Genomic DNA, 19,880 nt, shown 5'->3' with positions numbered 1-19,880 from the left:
CCAGTTTGCAGTCAGGTGTGAAGGAGTGGGAATGGAAAGTCCACGTTTCTTAACTGGAACTGCCCCAAGTGGAGGAGCTTAAGTAACTCAGGGTTTTGCTCAGGAGTGAGGGGAGAATGAAGTGGGAGGTTGGTGTCATGTCTGCAGTAATGTGGACACTGTGTCAGTCTATTGTGGAGAAGAAAGCTGAGCTCAAGCTGGCGATCTACCAGGCGATCTAGATTCCCACGCTCACCCTATGGCAACGAGCTCAGAATAGGGACTGAAAGAATGAGATCGCAGGTAGAAGAACTGGCAAGGAGCTTCCTTCGAGAGCTGGGTGGGCTCTTCCTTAGCGATAGGATGAGGAGTTTGATCAATCGGGAGTGACTCAGTAGAGCTGATACTCCTCAGAGAGAAACAAAAGCTTTCAGAGATATCCGTCAGCTGGCTTGGGCCTTGTGTCTCCCTAGATGAGCTGGAGGAGGTGGCCAGGGACAAGGTGGCCAGGGACAAGGTGTGTCTTATAATAATAATAATGGATTGGATTTATATAGCGCTTTTCAAGGCACCCAAAGCGCTTTACAATGCCACTATTCATTCACTCTCACATTCATACACTGGTGGAGGCTACAGTTGTAGCCACAGCTGCCCTGGGGCAGACTGACAGAAGCGAGGCTGCCATATCGCGCCATCGGCCCCTCTGGCCAAGACCAGTAGGCAAGTAGGGTAAAGTGTCTTGCCCAGGGACACAACGACCAGGACAGAGAGCCCTGGGATCGAACCGGCGACCTTCCGGTTACAGATGCGATTCCCAACCCCCTGAGCCACGGTCGCCTCTATTATTATTATTATTATTACTGCACCACTGCAGTGGCCAATCAAGCCACTTGACCTGACTAGCATAGAAAGCCGACTGTTAGAGTCAAAGGTTTTTTTTCTTCTTTTAAACAAATCTGATTGGAGCATCTATCAAAGCAAGATCCCAGAAACAGAGTAAAAGAAAACGGGAGACTACAACAGAAAAGTCCATTAAAGCCGTCACTGCACCACCAGCAGCACTGTGACCTCATAGGAAACTACGACCATCTTCTTCCATCAGGAAACATCTGGGCAAACACTTCAGTTTCACGCCACATCAGCAGAGAAATAAAAAAAAGAAAGAAAGAAAACAGGACAGGGGTGGGAGGGATACAAAGGTCCCTGGTCTGCTTTCACTTTTAACTCTGTGGTGGAGGGCCAACCAGGTGGATTATAGGGTCAACGAGGAAATGACCTTGTAATACATCGTTTCCACTGAGCAGTCCTCTGAGGCAGCTCAAAGAGGGTTTGCAGTGTATATGGCGGCATACGTCAATGACTGATGCTGGAGATGGAAATAAATTCTGTATTGTTATTTGTCCATGGTGACTATGAATCTTAGATCTGGAACTGGAGATGTCTCATAAAGTCAACACTAGATTCTTATCAGTTTTAGTGCATCATGAAGCAAAAAACACGGAATAATAACTGCTCATATTTGCTGCATTGTCCATTTGCCATCACTGTTTTGAGCTTTTGGACATGTGTTTAATGCCTAAACCGACCACAGTGTTACATCATTGTCAGATTAAGCACGAATTATAAACTACAATTCAATGTAAGAGATTACTGGGGAGATTATTGGGAAACAAGAGTTAGATAATTCAGTTATAAAAATATCTCTTGTTAACTCTTAATAAGCCTGTTTGTGGAGAATGCAGACCAAACCGCATCACAGTGCTTTGAGAAATATGGGAGAAAATTGTTCCTGCTAATGATAGAAACAAGCCTGTTTCACCACTTTACGCAAAAAACGCACCGTCAAGTACGACCAGGCTGAGAAGACATATTAGTAGATGCTACCAGCTGGTGACGTGCACTCTGGAAATGAACAAATGACTACACCGAGGGTCGAAGCACTCACTGGATCAGGGGTGGGCAACTCCAGGCCTCGAGGGCCGGTGTCCTGCAGGTTTTAGATGTATCCTTGATCCAACGCAGTTGATTTGAATGGCTAAATGACCTCCTCAGCATGTCTTGAAGTTCTCCAGAGGCCTGCTAATGAACTCATCATTTCATTCAGGTGTGTTGACCCAGGGTGCGATCTAAAACCTGTAGGACACCGGACCTCGAGGCCTGGAGTTGCTCACCCCTGGATTAGATGCACGCCATGTGGATGGAAGTGACTGATGAGGTTCCGTGGTGGAAAAAGAGGAATTTAAGCAGCTGGTTAAAAATAACCTCAACCCGAAATTTACAATATTTTGTGCAGTTCCTGAAAAGTTCCAAGGTTAAGCTACTTTAGCAATAGTTATAAAGTTAAAATTAAAGTTAATTAGTTATTTTACACTTAAAACTTCCAGGGAAAACATGACCTAGGTTATGTCTGTGTCACTACTGTTGCACTCCAAAATGCTGCTGCTTGAAACCTCCAACTACAGATAACATTTTCCTATATCGACATAAATCCCTGAATCCATCCACTTTCTTTCACTTATCCGGAGCCAGGTTTATGATGCATCAGCCTAAGCAGAGAAGTGTAGACCTCCTTCTTCCCTACCACTTTCCTCAGCTTCTCTGGGGAACGCAGAGGCATTACCCAGACAGCTGAGAGACAATCTCTCCAGTGTGTTGCGAGTCTACCCCAGGGACTCCTCCCAGGAAGACATGCCTGAAACACCTCAACCAGGAGCCATCCTAGGTGTGTGTGTATTATAAATTTGCAAGTTTCCTTGAAATGGAGATTAATGCTACTCTTTCTAGTTAACAGACGCCCTTCAAACCCTGCTCTGCACTTACTCGAGTGCCCAAAAAACACATCTAAGCAAGACTAAAGCAGATCAGATGAAGGTTTACGAGCCATGTGAAGCACCGACGGTCAAATGTGTAAAACAACGTCTGTAATTATTTGTTAGTCATAGCAACAACAACACAGCTAATAAGAGGAAGGGTTTGATAAATTGTTCTGATGCAGTTCAAACTGTCAGCACTTTTACTACGAGCCTGTTTTTCTGGTTTAGGCACCGTCCCAAAATCCTGCGCTACAGTAAGCCTCTTAAGAAGAGTGGGTGTTGTTACAGCAGCAGATTAATGCTCAGAGTTTTACGATGAGATGTTTAAACACGCACATATGGCTGCGACAGTAAAAACACTAACAGGTGACGTGAATATCATTATCATCTTGTTACAAGCCGTGTTGTGGGAAACTCCAGGTCTTATCCCCCACCTGCAGATAAGCACATTCCTAATGGCAGCAGTGACCCCTCACAGCCTCTTGTAGCAGGTGAGCACACTGACATTCCACAACAACTGCCCAGCATCAGCAGGTGGAGCACGTCAAAGAGCCCAAAAGGCTCTAATGGACTCGGCTGTGGCCCAGTGCACAGCAGAGGGCAAGCCCACATTTTAAAGCACACGTCTACCCCCAAAAATGAGGAATCATGAAGTGTCAGCTTGCCTCCCCCGGCTTATCAGACACAATGTTGCCTTTGGTTATTCATTTAAAGCAGGCCAAGACTTTCTCAGAAGCGATGTTTGGATTCCAAGTGTCTCTTCAGCTTGCTTGGCACCATGCTAGCAATAGCCAACTTAGGATGACAGATGACGCACTAGAGCTTAGAGCTGTTGACATCCCTGGCCCAACTGAAACCTTTCCAGTTCGGTTTGTTTTTTATTTCTCGTCTCAGTTGTCTTTCACTAGTTGTTCAGCAGCACCGGTGCCGACTTCAGTTCATAGCTCGCAAATAATTGTTTTTGATACATTAAATTAAAATGTTGTTATGCAGATAAATAAATAATGAAGCAATAATGCATGGCTGTCATCAAATTAGCACACCTGGACACAGCACATCATTTGAAGTGTATCTGCCAGTTTCTCAGGATCAAGCGATATCGATTGAGGCCACACGTCAACAAAATTAAAATCCACAAACTCCACTGCCACCCTCAAAGGTCCCATGTAAATGACAGACAGCTGACATGTTGTCTCCACAGGCACACATTTCGACTCCACCGCCTTATCACACACACCATCAGACAAACTCTTGCTTCCTCTGGTTTATTCATTTAAAGCAGGCCAAGACTGTCTCACAAAGCACGTTTGGCTTCCAAGGGTCTCTTCGGCTTGCTTGGCACCATGCTACTATTAATCATCTTCAGATGACAGATGACACACTGGAGCTTAGAGCTGCTGACATGCCTGTTCCAGCTCAAGACATGAGACAGATACCTTTTGTTTGTTTGTTTTTCATTTCCTGTCACTCCGCACACCACTGTGCTATCTGTGCCAAGCAACATCTAGGGAGGCCCGACCCCAAGATTCACACAACTCCAAGCGTTCCTCAACTAGACAACGCTGGACACCTGCGAAGATCCCAATGGACAGCCTGACAGGTTCAGAGGCTTCTGTGCATGTTTGTAGGACAGTCAGACACAAACCTTCTAAGGACCTGGGCGTCTGCTTCCAGGATCCACTTGTTGTGGAGAAAACTCCGTCACAGGATGAGAAACGAGAAAAGCCATAGCTCTGCTCACATTTCCTATCACAGTACGGTTAGCATAATTCCCAGAACAGAAACAAAATGTTTTGTTAATTTGTTTTTATACGAGAAACATCTGGTTTAAACTTTAAGCACAATCACCAACCTGTTCAGCTCATATCTGCTGTATCTTTACATGCATGTGCATTAGTTTGTAGAAAGGAATAAAACATGTTGCTCTATTTAGATTCGATAGTTGTGTTTATGTAGTGTTGTTGTTATTTTCTTGATTCAAACCAGCGTTAAAGGCTAAATGTTTCCTTTAAACAACATTTGTTTTGTTGTTGTTGTTGTTGTTGAACTTCTGTTTGACACCTACAGTCACATGGCGCTCACTTCAAGCTAAGGCTACATATACACTTTACATATGAAGTCATATTAGAGAGTCAGTCTGTTAGCAGCACGCACCTGTTAGACATCTTCATTTAGAGACAAACTAAAGCTAAAATCCAGCTGTTTTCAACAGCTTTCTGTTAGCTGTATTAGCCGCCCTATTAGGCTTTAACACACAGTGTAGTTTCCTGTTTAAGTTTTACTTCTGTAACTGTTGTTAAATATAGAAAAGGGGGTGAAAAAAACTCACCAGGAGCTGCTGAGATGGCACAATCGGAGGCTTCGCAGTGAAGAGTCGGATCTGCTAACTGGACAATATGTATATATATATTTTTTTTTTTTTAAGGAACAGCTAGCACGCTTCCAAGACATACAATAAATTCACATTCAATCCGGTTATGTGGCATTTAATTACTTTACATCATCAATTAATTGATGAAAGTGCCGCTGGTGAACCGGATATAGCCTACTTTTCCTTTTTTAAATTCACAATCAGCAGCAGGGCCTCCATCTGGTCAGGAAACCTGTGCGCATGCGTGTGATTATAACGGTAGCTGTTATTGTGAAGTTCATTTTTCGGGAAAAATGTATGTTGTTTGTTGATATTTTTAGTTTTAAGAACAACTTTGACCTTCCTAATGCATTCAATCCCAACCACACGATTAAAATAAATAAATAATAATTAATCTAGACTTGGATTAAAGCACACAGCCTTATTCTTAGTGAAATAAAGACCAAGTGCGTATTTGCTGGCTGTGTGCTTTGAGCACAACACGGTGAAAGTCTTCAAGCACTCACATTTGACAGAAAAACATCGCAGCTGTAAATCCCACATGCTGCTGTTATACACCACTGCTGTGGTTTAGTCTGCAGACGGTAAACTGTTTTTAAATGCCTCAGGTAAATACTGTGGCACTGTTGATATGAATGATCCGTGAATGCGCCGCCTGTAAAACGTTTAAAGTATCAAGTGCGTCATTAGCTGTGGAGGGTTCATGCAGGAACAGACTCTCGCTCTCTCCACGGCAGGGACGTGCAGAGGGGGGGGCTAGAGGGGCTTGAGCACCCGCCCCTTTCCTGATGAGTGCCCAAAGTGCCCTTTTGTTGAGGCAACTTTTAAAAAAATTTTATTTATTTTTTTATGTGTGTGTGCGTGCGGAGTCCTTTCTGTGCCCCTCAACAATAATATTTAACTATTAATCACAGTTTTGCTAAATAAAAGGATCTGGCTTGCATCAGTCACATGATCACTATTAACCAATGATCGCCCTCGACGGCAGAACGCGCTGGTTACGAGCCGGGAACGAGCTCACAAAGAGCACGCGCATTTTTTGCGGTCCGGAGCTGTAGGAGAAACACAAGTTAACTCAGAGACACAGACTGATGCGACAAAACCAGTAAGTAGGTGTACAGCGTACACTGTAGTGTGTAGCACCCAGGAGTATTAGCTTATTATTCAGCCTGGTTCAATGTGCCCCTTTTTAACTTTGAGCACCCGCCCCTTTAAACCTCTCTGCACGTCCCTGCTCCACGGGGAGGATCACGGCAGATGACCGTCCTTCCTTTGGCCTCCTGTTTCTTCCTGTTAAAAGGGAGTTTTTCCTTTCCACTGTCTGAGCACTTGTTCATAGGGAATCATCTGATGTTGGGGTTTCTCGGTATTATTGTAGAGTTTTTATCTTACACAGTTAAATGAGCTGAGGGCCACTGCTAGCACTGTCATCTCATTGGAGGGCCGATTTAGTGTTCAAGTAGTCCAAAAAACTAAAAAAAGAAAACACCCACAAATATTTCTGCAAATGTTGGGTTTTGTTTTGTTTTTTAAATTTCAAATATTTTATAACAACACAAAACTGCAAACGTGAGGGCAATTTTTTTTCCATTGAACTACCAAATAAATAGAATAGAATAGAATAGAATAGAATTCAACTTTATTGTCATTGCACATGCACAGGTACAGGGCAACGAAATGCAGTTTGCATCCATCCAGAAGTGCTTTAGTGATATAGGTATATTACAATATATATTAGCAATAATATATATATGTGAGTATATTACAGAAATGGGTCTATTATGGTATGTTATAATGTACACGGTATGAAGTATGTTGTGAATATTCTATAACTATAAGTATGTACAGGCTATGAACAGGATATAAATATGAAAAACTATACAGAATATGAAATAAATAACTTTACAGAATCTGGGATATACAGCTATACAGAAATGGGAACTATGCAAGTTGTAAACAGTTGTAGGATTAAAAATTATCCAATGTACAGAATGATTATTTACACAGAGCTATACAGTAGTGCAGTTAAGATAAGTGAGGGTGTAGATAGTTTCTACAGAGGCTGTATAAAGTGCTAGTGGTTGTGAGTGGTGGTTCAGTCCATGTTATTATTGTGTGTTTGAGGGTACGGTTGTCCATTGTGTGGGTGTGTATGTTCAGTCCATGTGTTAACGTGGGTCAGATGTCAGGAGGCAGAGTTCAGGAGTCTGACAGCTGTGGGGAAGAAGCTGTTCCGGTACCTGGTGGTCTTAGTCCGGAGGCTCCTGTGGCGCCTCCCAGAGGGCAGGAGGGTGAAGAGTCCATGTGATGGGTGACTGGGGTCTTTGATGATTTTCCCAGCCCTTTTCAGACACCGCTTCCTGTAGATGTCTTTTATGGCAGGAAGTGGTGCTCCGGCGATACAAACACATTGGTCCTCTCTTTCTGGACAGACACGTGGCAGCACTGTTGCTATTATTTTGTTCATATTTAACTAGGGCTGCTCGATTATGGCAAAAATGATAATCACGATTATTTTCACTGAAATTGAGATCTCGATTATTTGACGATATTTATTTAACCCTTTAAGACCTACTATAGAACCAAGTCCGCCAGAGCTTATATTATTTTTTTACATGTTGTAGTGCCATTTATGGGAGCATTTCAAGTTGCTATACAACTGTTATAGCCCATATTTTAATAATATGTATGAATTAAGTCCATAGTAACTACATTAATTGCAAAAAAGTGCAATAAACTACAAAAAAAAATTGAAAATCGTTTTTGTTTGTTTTTTTTACATATATTTCTACTTGGAGAAATTTAAGAGGTTTATCCCTCAAAACTTTAAATACAAAAAAGTTGCAAAAAATAGTTTACAACAACAGGAAATTTATTTTGAGTGTGTTCATAGTTTTATTTTGGAGATACACCAATTTTTATATACTGCAGGAAAAACAAAAAAACAATCCTATGATGCAAATTTTCAAAGAAAACAGCATGTGCATCAAAATAAACTATTTCCAGCAGTGCAATTCGAGTTCTAAGCATCCCAGAAACTATTCAGAAAAGTCAAACATGACCAGTATAGGCCTTTAAGGCCTACAAGTAAAAAAAACTACATTTCCGCGAAAATGACGTCACTTCCGGTTTCGGCCAGGAAATGGCGGATATGCGATAGTTCGCGCTGACGCCTGTTTCACTGTGGGAAGTGTTACGAACAGCTGATCGGATGAGCGAAGCGTGTTTCTGGAATATTATGTTTTTGTTCCTGCAAGCGCTTTTTATGCAATTTTTGCAAAGCTTTATGTGGAAGGAAACCGTGACCGAGGACAAGCTGATGGCATCAGATGTAAGTACAACTCCTCCGGTTTCATATGCAAAACAAATTATTGCGCTAGCTTACACGGTCCAGGTTCTACAGGGATTTAAAAATAGTTACACAAAACGGAGCGTGCTGCTCTGACGGCTTTAAAGGGTTAACAATGACTTTAGAAAATAATATAAAATAGTGTGCAACACCACTGAAGTTTTTTTTTTTTTTTTTTTACCTCTCTTTTCAACCAACGGCAGTCACTCTCCAAATAACTTCTGCTTAGCTTTCCGAGCTTCCCTCGGGTCCTCTTAATCAGCGGTCTCCAACCTTTTTTGCGCCACGGACCGGTTTATGCCCGACAATATTTTCATGGACCGGCCTTTAAGGTGTCGCGGATAAACGAGGGAGGGGCTAATAATCGGCTCAGTCATTTTTAATGATCGTTGAAAGCCCAGATCGTAATCGTGATTAAAATTCGATTAATTGAGCAGCCCTATATTTAACAAAACAAAAATGCAGTGTACACAGTGTTCGACTCTCTCACTGAGCTAACACAGCCAGTCCCTCAGCACGACTGTACTCTCTGCTCATGTTGCCTTCATATTAAATCATTCTTAGAACTTAACACTGCACTCAACAACAAACAAATCCTCCCTAACAAAACAATAACTTCCAGGTCAAATTACATTATATAGTAACGGTCACGTGAGCCGCAAGTGGCCCCCAGGCCACGAGTTTGAGACGCTGTAGAGGACCTTGAGGTGACTGTTATTGTGCTTTGACACAATATAAATAAAACTGAATTGAAACTGAATTAAAATTATGGTACACTGAATTTTACCTTTTAAGAATTTTGAAACTACCCACCATTTTTAACAAAAGCACAGGATTTTTGTTCTCTTAACAAACAAGTGTCAGTGTGTGTGGAAAAACTCAACAATTTCAGCTTTAGTTTAAAATAAAAGTTTAATTACATCAATAAAAGCAATATTACACAGTAATAGGCTTTTTATGACCAGATAAAACCACATTCACCTGTATCAACAGGAAATATAGCCTGAATTTACACAATATCTGAGATAATATTGCATCTTTGACTAAAACTCCCGAAACCTTTAGAAGGTACTCTCATTTTCACGTCATCGGAAACAGAAAGAGATTAAATAAACTACATGCAGTGGATTGAAAATGAACAGATTCCAGTGTTTTCAAACCTTCAGTAAATCTAAATACATAATCCATCTGTCACATTTACAGTAAATGACTTTATAGAAACAGACAAAGTCGGAGCATTTTATACAAGATTTCACTACACAGGCCCAAAAGGAATAACCTATAACTTCTGTATAAACATTTAATTTAAAAAATACCCCACGGCATCCCATTAATCCTGATTGGAATTTGCATAGATTGCACAAACAAAACAACACAGTATTAATCAATACAGCACAAAGGACTTGAATTGATTCCCTGCAGCTATTTAATCAGAGTGGCCGGCCATGCACGTCATGCCTGAGTCAACAGCATGCTAGAAAAAACAAGTAGCAGCCCACACAAAGCCACATTCATCCCGTAAACGCAATTTCAGTGTAATTATACAATTTTAAAAATGCTTCCCAGAACTAAAGAGACAGAAAGAAAAATCAACCAAAGCTCTTGACCAGAAGCCGCTTTCCCGTCAGCTGCCCTCATTTCTTCTGGCAGTAGTTTTTGTAGTTACTGCAGGCCTTCTGCATGTCCGTTAAGAACCCTGGAACCCCTTTCTGTTTTGAAAAAACACACGCAAAGAGCATCTCTATCAGCGAGCGTCATTCACACATGTGCCAAGAAGACCCACCTAGGAGTGGCAAGCATTGACGTCAGCCTGCAACACATCTGCGAACCATAACGATGGGAAAGCATGAAGGCAGGCAGAGGGACGGAGCTCTCGCGGGCCTGCGAGTGAACTCTTTAACGCCCTCTTTAAAGCTCTCATCACAGATCAGTTTAAGCAGGTCAACTATGAACACGTGTGCATTTCAGGGGTTGTGAGGCCCTGGTGCAAACTGACGCCTTAAACACTGCAAGACTTTGAACGCCCCTTTAAACAAGAACTAATAAATCAGAACGTGTTTCAAATGATGAAGGAGTGATGCACAGATGTTTTGGTGTATGTTAACCACACAGAGCACAGAAGAGGAAGACGTATCTGTTGAGGATGTAGTCTTACATGCAGTTGTCTTTGCAGTTGACCCATCTGTTTAATGGGCAATCATCTGATTTAGAGTTTTTCATGCAAAGTTCTAAATGTGTTTGTGTGTTTGTGTTTGACTCACCTTCGCTGCCCAGTTCACCAGCCAGGTGGGAATATTTCCGCCAGGATTGTCAAAGTAATTCATGAAAACTGAAACACAAGCAGGCGGTTCAATATTTATACAGTTTCTGCAACCAAGCCTTCCATTCTGAAAAGTGAAGCTAATGCAGCACGTTTTCAAACCTGCATTCTTTCTAATGGCCAGCAGGGGGCGACTATCCTTGTTCAAAAGAGGAATAATTACATAGAAGTCTATGAGAAAATGAGTCTACTTCTCACTTGATTTGCAACTTCAGTAGACACTTTTCAGAAGCGTTTATAAATTCAATCACTCATTTAAAGATTTATTTAATAACTTATTATGTTCATCTAGTAAATTATGGTCCCATTTACAGTAAAACAGATGATAAACCAGGGCCACCGACGAATCTACGAGCATATATGTTATTCCGTTTCAGTGAACGGCTCAAATGATGGGCCATTTGTATAATTTAAACTGCAAATGTATTCACATGAACCTGGAATCTTTCTGTTTAAAAAAAACACATTTATTTACATGAACATAATTATATAACTGCAATTGTTTAAAGTGATCTTATTGTGTTACGTTTAGTTCCACCAGCTCCGTCACTCTCCAGGGAAACGCTCTGCTTGTAGTCTTTGACCCGAAGCACGCCGCTCTTTTCTGGACACGGTGTCTCCGGGGAGCTTTTGGCAAGGATCACCCAGATCTTCCTGCCGTCCATATCCAGGTCTTTCCGCTCCCTCACATAAACATACTTAGGTTTAAGCTGTTAGGGAACATGACACGCTGAGAAAAGCATTCACAGCCTTTTCCAAATCTATGCGAACTGAACGTATTAGTGCAGATCAGAAGGATACGTCTCTGTTTGACAGCGGGAACGGGTATTTCACTTCCCAGTAGATGGCTGACTGTCCATCAAAGTCCTTCTCATATAGCTCTGAATAAGAAAAATGACACAATCATTCAATGAGCTACAGAAGCACATAAATATCAGCTGAAATACATGATATCAGAATCAGAATACTTTATTAATCCCGAGGGAAATTAGGGAAAAGAGAAGGACAACCACCCCCAACTATACTAACCATTACATTTTAATGTCTTATGAGGAAAAAATGGCCAAGGAAATGAATATTTTCAAGGAATATACCTGAAATACTGCAATAACCACTTCATCTTTACAGAAAACTACTTGCAACACTAGCAGGTTGTATTTGTACAAGTTGTGGTTTGCATACTGCACAAGACAGACTGCATGGAAGAGAAGGAGCACTTTAGATTCAATGAAAGGATAATAAAGGAAATCTTTGGGTTTTATTCTCTCCTTCACTTTAATATTTTTCACTATACTAGAACAATTTGCATCTGTTTAAGACACTACAGCGAATACACTAGAGATTTACCTTTAAAGTTTTCCTGCTGATTGATCATTATCTTTAGTTTATTCTCCACTTCTTTTGCTCTTATGTAATCTTGCTTTATATTAACACACCCAAAATCAGGAAACTAGTTGCCAGTCGGTTGTAAAGTGGCATTCATGGGTAATGTAGGCCCCTCTGATATCTGGATATTTTTAAGGAGAGACACTGAGAAGCTATCACCACAGAAAACACAGAAAATGCTACTGAAATGAGCAGCTTTCAGCTAAAAGACTACAGCTACACCATGTTACCTGCTGGGTACTGTAGATGTGCATGAAAACAGGGATGAAAGAAAAGTGAAACTGTTATTTTAAAGCATTAATGAAGACTAAAAGATCGGAGAAGACACAGAGATAAAAGAAAGACAGTAAATGTGGTGTGAACCCTGCCTTCCTGGGCTGTTTCTGTTTTTTTACCTTTCACATATCCATCCCAATCTTTTCGATACGTCAAGTCCATGTAGACATCTGCACACAGCTCTGGAGTGCAGGTGGTGAGCACACCATAGACTTTGTACTCATAAAGTCCAGTTTCCTGCAAACAGCACATGAAAGTTCTCTCTTCCAACTGCAGGCCATATGATGCCACACCCACACTATGCAACTAAGCCCTGACCACACCACTCTGATTAGTGCCAGTCTACGTTTCTCACGCCCAGTGAGGAACTGTGTTGGCCTAGATTCAAATGTTTGGGTTTTTTTCCTTTTAACATTGATTTTTCAATGTTTTACGCAAGAAAACTAAAGCAATACTTAGAATGAGAAATATATTAGGTACATTTATGTCTTCTAAGAGTAAAAGTCATACCAAATTCCATTATCTATAACGTGTACAAATTGAAGTGATTTATTTTAGATTTAAGATAGTTTTTTTTTCTCCAAAAGTTTGTTTTTAAAGAAAAATGTTCAAAGAATCATTTCACTTATATCACTCAGCATGTTTTGAAGTAAACAGAGGTGACAATTCACACATAACCTTGAAGAAACATTTTTCATAACTGAGATTTTAAACTTTCATTGTTATTTACATTAGGCTTCCACTGACAATCTTGTTTTAAATCAACCAAAAAGCCAACCTAGATGTGTCAGGGATGTGCCGAATTGAAGGGTGGATCATTGCAGATGCAAGAATGTCTTCAACGAGGTTAGTCAGGGTGTCTGTTTACGCCCCAAGGCAAGGCAACTATAAATCGACGTCTATCCGAATGGAGTTTGGTTGGACTGGTGCAGCAAGTTTCTGAGTGGAGAAAAAACATACTCCCGCTCAGCTTCCGGCTTCTTCCCCATGCTAGCCGCTGCTGTTTATCTTTGCTGCTAATAAATTAAACTAAACTTATACTCAGCTTGATAACAGCTCAACGTTTTGACAGAGAAAAGGTGGAAACATAAAACAGCGACAGTTCAGGCTCTGCAGCGCTCACCACATTCATTCAAACTGGCTCGCCGAGTCGCTTTTCCTGCAGCAGAAGCAGCAGTTTGACTGGAGATTTCCTACCTTGTCATAGAGCCGGTAGATTTTCACTCCCATCGTCTCCACGAACAGCTCCCATCCTCCCTCCAGCTGCGGCTCGTCCAGCTCCTTCCACGCATTCTGGAACTCCTCATCCGTAAACCGCAGCGACATGATGGACTCTCACTGTGACACACCGGCCAGCCCGCAGCCAAGCACCATACTTCCGCTCCCGGCCTTCAAAATAAAACACGCAGTGCAAACAGGAGCATTTCTGAGATAGGACGTACAGGATGTTTGGACATCACGCTTCTGTACAGATTTGACCTCTCCACACTTCTATTCAGAATGATATTTAATTAAGCTGCAAAATGAACGTGAATGAGAGCAATTTAAAAAAAATGCTGGTATTATTATGAATTTTCTAGTAATGTTAATAAAGTGCAATTATATAATAAAACTAGCTAATATAGATTTCATATGGATTTTATTTAACTTTTCAGTTTCAGTTTAACTCAAAAAAGTATAGCAACAGTCTCAAGGCGCTTTATGTTCATGCTAGAGACCCTACGATAATACAGAGAACATCTCAAGAATCAAACAATCCCCTATGAATAAGCACTTTGTGACAGTGGGAAGGGAAAACGCCCTTTTAACAGGAAGAAACCTCTGGCAGAACCAGGCTGCCATCTGGGATGGCCAGATTCAGATAGTGGATTCTGATAGTTTGATACTAGTTTCAGGACAAACTCTAATAATTAGCCATAATTATGATTTTTTTTTCTTAAATTGGTCAATATATATAAAAACTTGTATGAGTCTGTTTAAGAAAAAAAAGGCTAAAGGGCTAGGTTGGAGAAGAAGAAGAAAGACCTGGACCCAGGTAAGAAGCAGAGAGGTAGAAAATGGATGGATGGATGGAAAAGCTCAGTATATAGGTGACTTATATATATATATGCATGTATATATTGTGTCTATTTCTTACTTAGTGTATTGTCTGTCTTTGTTACTGTTTATATTGCAGCACTGTAACCAAAATAATTTCCCCTAGGGATCTATAAAGTATTCTGATTCTGATTCTGATATAAATCTAAAGAAGTGAGGTACTGTTTATTGCAGGGTGTTAGAATGTTTACTCAGGCTACATACAGCCCAACCTGACGTTATCAGTGAACAGTCATAATGATAAAAGATTATGGAGTGATATGCCATTATTTCTCTTTCATTCATTTACATCGCTTACACAGTATGCCCTTTATCAGCTGATAAACTCAAGGCGTAACAAAACAAACAAAGCAAACCTTCGGACTTCAAAATAAAGGCAGGCAATCAACGCGTTTTATTTTGAAACGCACCGCCGGATTCACCAGCTGTCCCCGATGGTTTCTATCTTCGCTCTGCAGTCAGAGGCGCATGAAACAGTCCCGCTAGAATGAGGATGGCAGTGCGGCTGGCAGCTCCTAACCTGACGACTCTACGGTGCGGCAGTTCTCATGAATGGGAGTCAGATTCCAGCCCGGAGAGTCCGCTGTGAGCTTCAACACTGAGCGAGAACAAACAACATTCACTTTTAATTAGATTAGTCTGGTTAAATAATTCATCAGCTCATAGACAAGTCTCACTGCAGCAGAGGGACACTTTGCAAACTTTGCCACATGGAAAACGGCTCTGAGGTAACGAAGCTTTCTTCTTTATTTCCCACCTAAAACAGGCTATCTGCACTAAATTTACTACACATTAAAAACATATATCGTTACCAGCTGAAGCCAGGCTGTGTTGCTGCTTGTTGCTATAGCTGAACTGGATTTGGTTATTTGCTAAGATTTTATAGATTTACTTTTAACTTTATAAATCCTCATTTTTTGTTACCCCAATAAACAAATTTTCATGTTTACCACTAAGAAAGCCTGCAAGAGTTAGTTTGGAGAGTTCCCCACTCTTCACATTTTCTTGTTGTTTAAAAGTCCTGTGGCTTCACAGCTTGCAGCTTTCCCCCCTACAGTATCCTCCCTTCTTTAAATGGTCCAGAGCCACAAACTACACTTAATTTCTTCAGTCTGTCCCGATGCTGGTCATTTTCATTGCAGCTGTGTATGAATAATAGATCAGTCACTTTACAGGAACTTTGTGTACTGCTGAACTAAAGGGTTAGGGTTTGACATTTATATGATTTATGTCCTCTATTTTTTTTTTTTTACTTTTAAGAGAAGACGACTCAAATCAAGAAAATATTTAATCACAAAAATATTAAACAAGATTCATAAATAAGAGTGGGGGGACATACTGGTTACAGTTACACTGCTTCTTCCATGAGTAAATCATTTACAGTTATTCAAATTTATTAATTTTTTATATAAAACAAATTTTAAAAGCTTTTGTTTGAGGGAAAAAAATACATTTCTTGACTTGAAGTAACAGAAATACACAGATCTGTGCTCTCTTTTCTGGTTGTTTTGTTTCATTGTTTGTGGATAGTAAAGATTTTGACACGTGTGCTGATGTACACAGAAGTTTCTTCTTCATTTATGCGGTGACCCCGCTCTAAGGACTTTTAGATACTAAAATCCATACAGTGTGAGACATCAGATACCAGCAGATACCAAACGCAGCGTCTAAATTTAATGCTGGACATTAAATGGCTTTCTTCATCTTGATAAAGTTGTTTTCCTGGAGGAAAACAGGGAAGGTGATGAGATTTTATTATCTTGTGTTTTTCAGTGTCATTACACAGTTAAACCAAACGGGTCTCCACTCTGTTGGGAAGTAGTTTTGGTGGTAAAATGCTGCGGCTTCTGTATTATTTTGAAATAGTGAGCCCCAAAGTATTGGCTGCAGAAGACACAATCCTGTAGGTGTAGCACTGACCATTGGGCGAGGAAATTCTGCTCATGTTTAGAAACTTGATTAAATAATTTCAATTTCAAACATCTGGACTGATAAAGTCCCAGCAAGTCTTTTCTACCCACTTATTGTGACTCAGCTTTCCATGCAGCAGGCGTGTGTGTGGAGGCGGGGTGAGCGCTTGTGAAGATGTTTGTGATTTCGAAGCTCCTTGCAATTCATGGAGCAGTTTGTAATGTCATATCCTGCGCTCTCCAGGGAATGTCTCAGCTCGTGCTGGGACGAGTGGTCCGGCGTCATTCTCCTCTGACTGGGTCAGAAGGAGGCGGCTGGGATTGTGCAAAGAGGTTACATGGGTTTATTAAAGCAGCATGTGGTCAGGAGGGGGGAGTTGTGAAATGTGTTGAATTATAATAAAAAGCTTCTGCCAGAGTTTCTTTTGCTGTTTACAGTGTTGAGCAACACGTTTGAGCACTTTCACTGCTTCTTTCTCCACAGACTGGGAGATCCTGATCACAGGGAAAAGATCAATAACGAGGAACCATCTGTGGTCTGTTAACAGAAGACTGCTGGATCCTGAAATGCCAGAAGACGCTAGCAAGGAGGCCATGAGAACACCAGCGACACCAGAGAAGGCCAACAACGCCGAGCGCCCTGCTGTCGCCATGACAGCCCTAAACATCCCCCTAGTTAATGAAGTGCAGCTGACCGCAGCCACCGGCGGGGCAGAGCTCTCCTGCTATCGCTGCACGATCCCGTTTGGTGTGGTAGTGCTCATTGCGGGCATCGTGGTCACCGCGGTCGCTTACAGCTTTAATTCGCACGGCTCCACCATCTCCTATTTTGGCCTGGTGCTCCTCTCTGCAGGACTCTTGCTTTTAGCGTCCAGTGCCATCTGTTGGAAGGTGCGGCTGGAGAGGAAGAAGGAGAGGCGGCGGGAGAGCCAAACGGCCTTGGTTGCAAACCAGAGGAGCATTTTCACTTGAAGCGGCAGTTTAAACAACGCAGCTCCAGGTTTTCTGAGTCTGAAAAGGCCTGATCTCGACACGGTTTGATGAAGAACCAGCTGAAGGCAGATGTTGTCCAGAATGTTTCTTCAGTTTCCGACCTGTAAAAGCTCCGACTCTCAAGGCTCAGAATTCAAAGCTTTACAGACATTGTGAGGGATTTATTTGTCAAACAGACGTGGAGCATCTGGTAAGCTGGGAACACAGCCAGAAGGAATGTATCACAATTAAGATGAATTACCACTGTGCGGAGTGGCGTAGAGGAAGTCTCCCATTAATCGGCTGTTGGATGTGCTGCCTTTGATTGCAGCGGGAAGGACTGTGGTTTGAAAAAGTCCAGAACAATGACTCTCGCCTCATTTGCTAGGCTTCAACTTGCAAATATCTGTTTAGAAAGTCTCATCTTGCAGGAAATGGGGAGAAATGACCTGCTTTTGAAGTATGGTACGTTATAATGGCTGAGAAGGACTATTAAATCTTGAATATGCATCCTCTTAAAGCACTTTGATCCTACATATTCATCATATTATGTAATACATTTCTTTAAAAAAAATAATGCAAAGATACATCCACATTTTATGTAGCAATACTTAATGTGGACAACTACATTTTTACTGTCTATAGCTCATATTGTGTAAAATTAAACTAGCAGCTTTGTTTTAGCGTAATCATTTGCATGTATTCATTGTTATCACATGATCATGATGTTTAATAAAATCATTTTATCAAGCATGTTGTTAGTGTCGCAACTGGACAGAATTAATTTAGTTTTGTCTTGTTTTGTTGTACGTCTTGAAAGGAAAGACTGTATATAAAAGATGGGTGTAGCCATGTCACCCATTGGTTTGAAATTTGAAGAGCTAACATAAGTGTTTTAGCTACGATGTTGGGTTTGTGGAGCCACGAGTGACGGTATTTAGACCAAAGGGGGGAGTGTAGCGCTAGCAAGAATGGTTAGCTAGCCGCATCCAAAAATTCTGACTGCATCACACATACAGACACACCTGCTAAATAAAAGATTAATAAAATACTAGCATTTCACCAAGTGAAACTGGACCATAGACTTCTTGTACAGTTCAGTGACTCAAATTAGCAGAGGAAATGCTTAGCAGATAGCTAGGCTATTAGCCACAGCACCTACATTTAAGCAAGTTATTTAAAAAATAAATATACCACCCACCATAAAGTTTTTATAAAGAGAGAAATCATCCATAAAGCCCCCAAAATGTCCCCAAAATGCTGCAGTTTTGTTTTTTAGGGTTTTTATTTCCACTCGCTTTGTTTCTTAGCCCCAAACACTGTAGCCACTTTAGCTTAGCAGAAAAATGTGAAACTGCTAGCCTGTGTGTGTCCAGATTATCAGTGTTCTAAAGTGTTCTAAGTGTTCTAAAACCCATTGAGTGACATTTAATTAAATATAATATGTAAAGCTTATTTTTCATTTGCTAAGATCACCAGGTTTTTGGTAACATGTGTATGCATAGATCAAACACTTAGCAAAGTGCTAATACAACATTAGTAATGTTGATTAGGGACACGAGGTTTTGGTCTACCTTTAGACACAGTGAGCTCAGCTTAATCCTCTATTTGCAGTTCTTCTAAAATTTTAACTACACACAAAAGTCACCCACCGTCACCTGGGGCATATTCAGTATACAAACAGTGTGGGTCTTTTTGCTACAGCTTGAATGACGTATATTAAAAATGGAGTAGCAACACTGTCTTATCCATCAAGCCATCGTGTCACCCCTCCACTTAACATTTTAACATCTTTGAACATGACGGACAGAACAGATGTAACTGAATCAGCAGCTAAACAAACTAGGAAACAGGTAAGGTCACAAATAACAGTATGTCAGTTTTCTCAGAGTTCTCTATAATACTACACAAAATATGTTTCCACCACCAAAGGAACTGACCACTGCTGGACAAAAAGATTCATATCACCTCCTAGGTGAATATGTATATCTGTTAGTAGAGGACTATTTTCTTAACCAAAAAGCTGACTACCAAAATGATAACACGCATGATGAGAGTGAAATCAGTAAATTATTAAAAATGCATTAGGACAGAGATAATCGTTGAAGCACATAACATTAATAAATATTCAAATTAAGATTATTTTAATATTGGTATTAAAAATGTGACCAATAGGATAATTTTACTGTCAATATTCCCTGGTCACACAGTTATGCTCCAGTTTGCTGTCGCCTTACACTCATAGAGTGGATTAGTAAGTGTGACTGTTTCTTCAGGCTTGTTACATTCATAGGAAATGTGACTCTCAGAGGTTTGACGTCAGTGTTTGTATTTCTTAGAGACAGTTTATGAGTAGGAGAAGCGATGAGTTATTTTATTAACATTCAGTCATTGGCTTTCACTGCTG

At 40.8% G+C, this 19,880-nt stretch overlaps 2 protein-coding genes across 3 annotated transcripts; one reads left to right on the top strand and one right to left on the bottom strand.

Moving 5' to 3' along the window:
• Positions 1-9,405: 9,405 nt before the first annotated feature.
• pctp (phosphatidylcholine transfer protein) lies at positions 9,406-13,869 on the bottom strand. The gene is made up of 6 exons (XM_085455027.1): positions 13,692-13,869; positions 12,614-12,731; positions 11,634-11,713; positions 11,359-11,530; positions 10,774-10,841; positions 9,406-10,221 (listed from the first exon to the last, which is right to left on the bottom strand). The coding sequence occupies exons 1-6, from the start codon at positions 13,818-13,820 to the stop codon at positions 10,147-10,149; spliced, it is 642 nt and encodes a 213-aa protein (XP_085311153.1). The 5' UTR covers positions 13,821-13,869; the 3' UTR covers positions 9,406-10,146.
• Positions 13,870-14,927: 1,058 nt separating this feature from the next.
• Positions 14,928-18,224, top strand: tmem100a (transmembrane protein 100a). Of its 2 annotated transcripts, none has more exons than XM_085455025.1 (2): positions 14,928-15,319; positions 16,986-18,224. In XM_085455025.1, the coding sequence occupies exon 2, from the start codon at positions 17,069-17,071 to the stop codon at positions 17,471-17,473; it is 405 nt and encodes a 134-aa protein (XP_085311151.1). In that variant the 5' UTR covers positions 14,928-15,319; positions 16,986-17,068; the 3' UTR covers positions 17,474-18,224. The 2 variants fall into 2 exon arrangements, with proteins under 2 accessions (XP_085311151.1, XP_085311152.1); XM_085455026.1 differs by lacking the exon at positions 14,928-15,319 and adding an exon at positions 15,326-16,834.
• Positions 18,225-19,880: the final 1,656 nt, after the last annotated feature.

This window comes from Copadichromis virginalis, linkage group LG4, assembly GCF_057382275.1.
Source record: "Copadichromis virginalis isolate Kocher_CV1m ecotype Utaka linkage group LG4, C_Virginalis_male_GT1.1, whole genome shotgun sequence".
Classification (NCBI taxonomy): domain Eukaryota; kingdom Metazoa; phylum Chordata; class Actinopteri; order Cichliformes; family Cichlidae; genus Copadichromis; species Copadichromis virginalis.
This window is presented reverse-complemented; position numbering and strand designations above follow the sequence as displayed.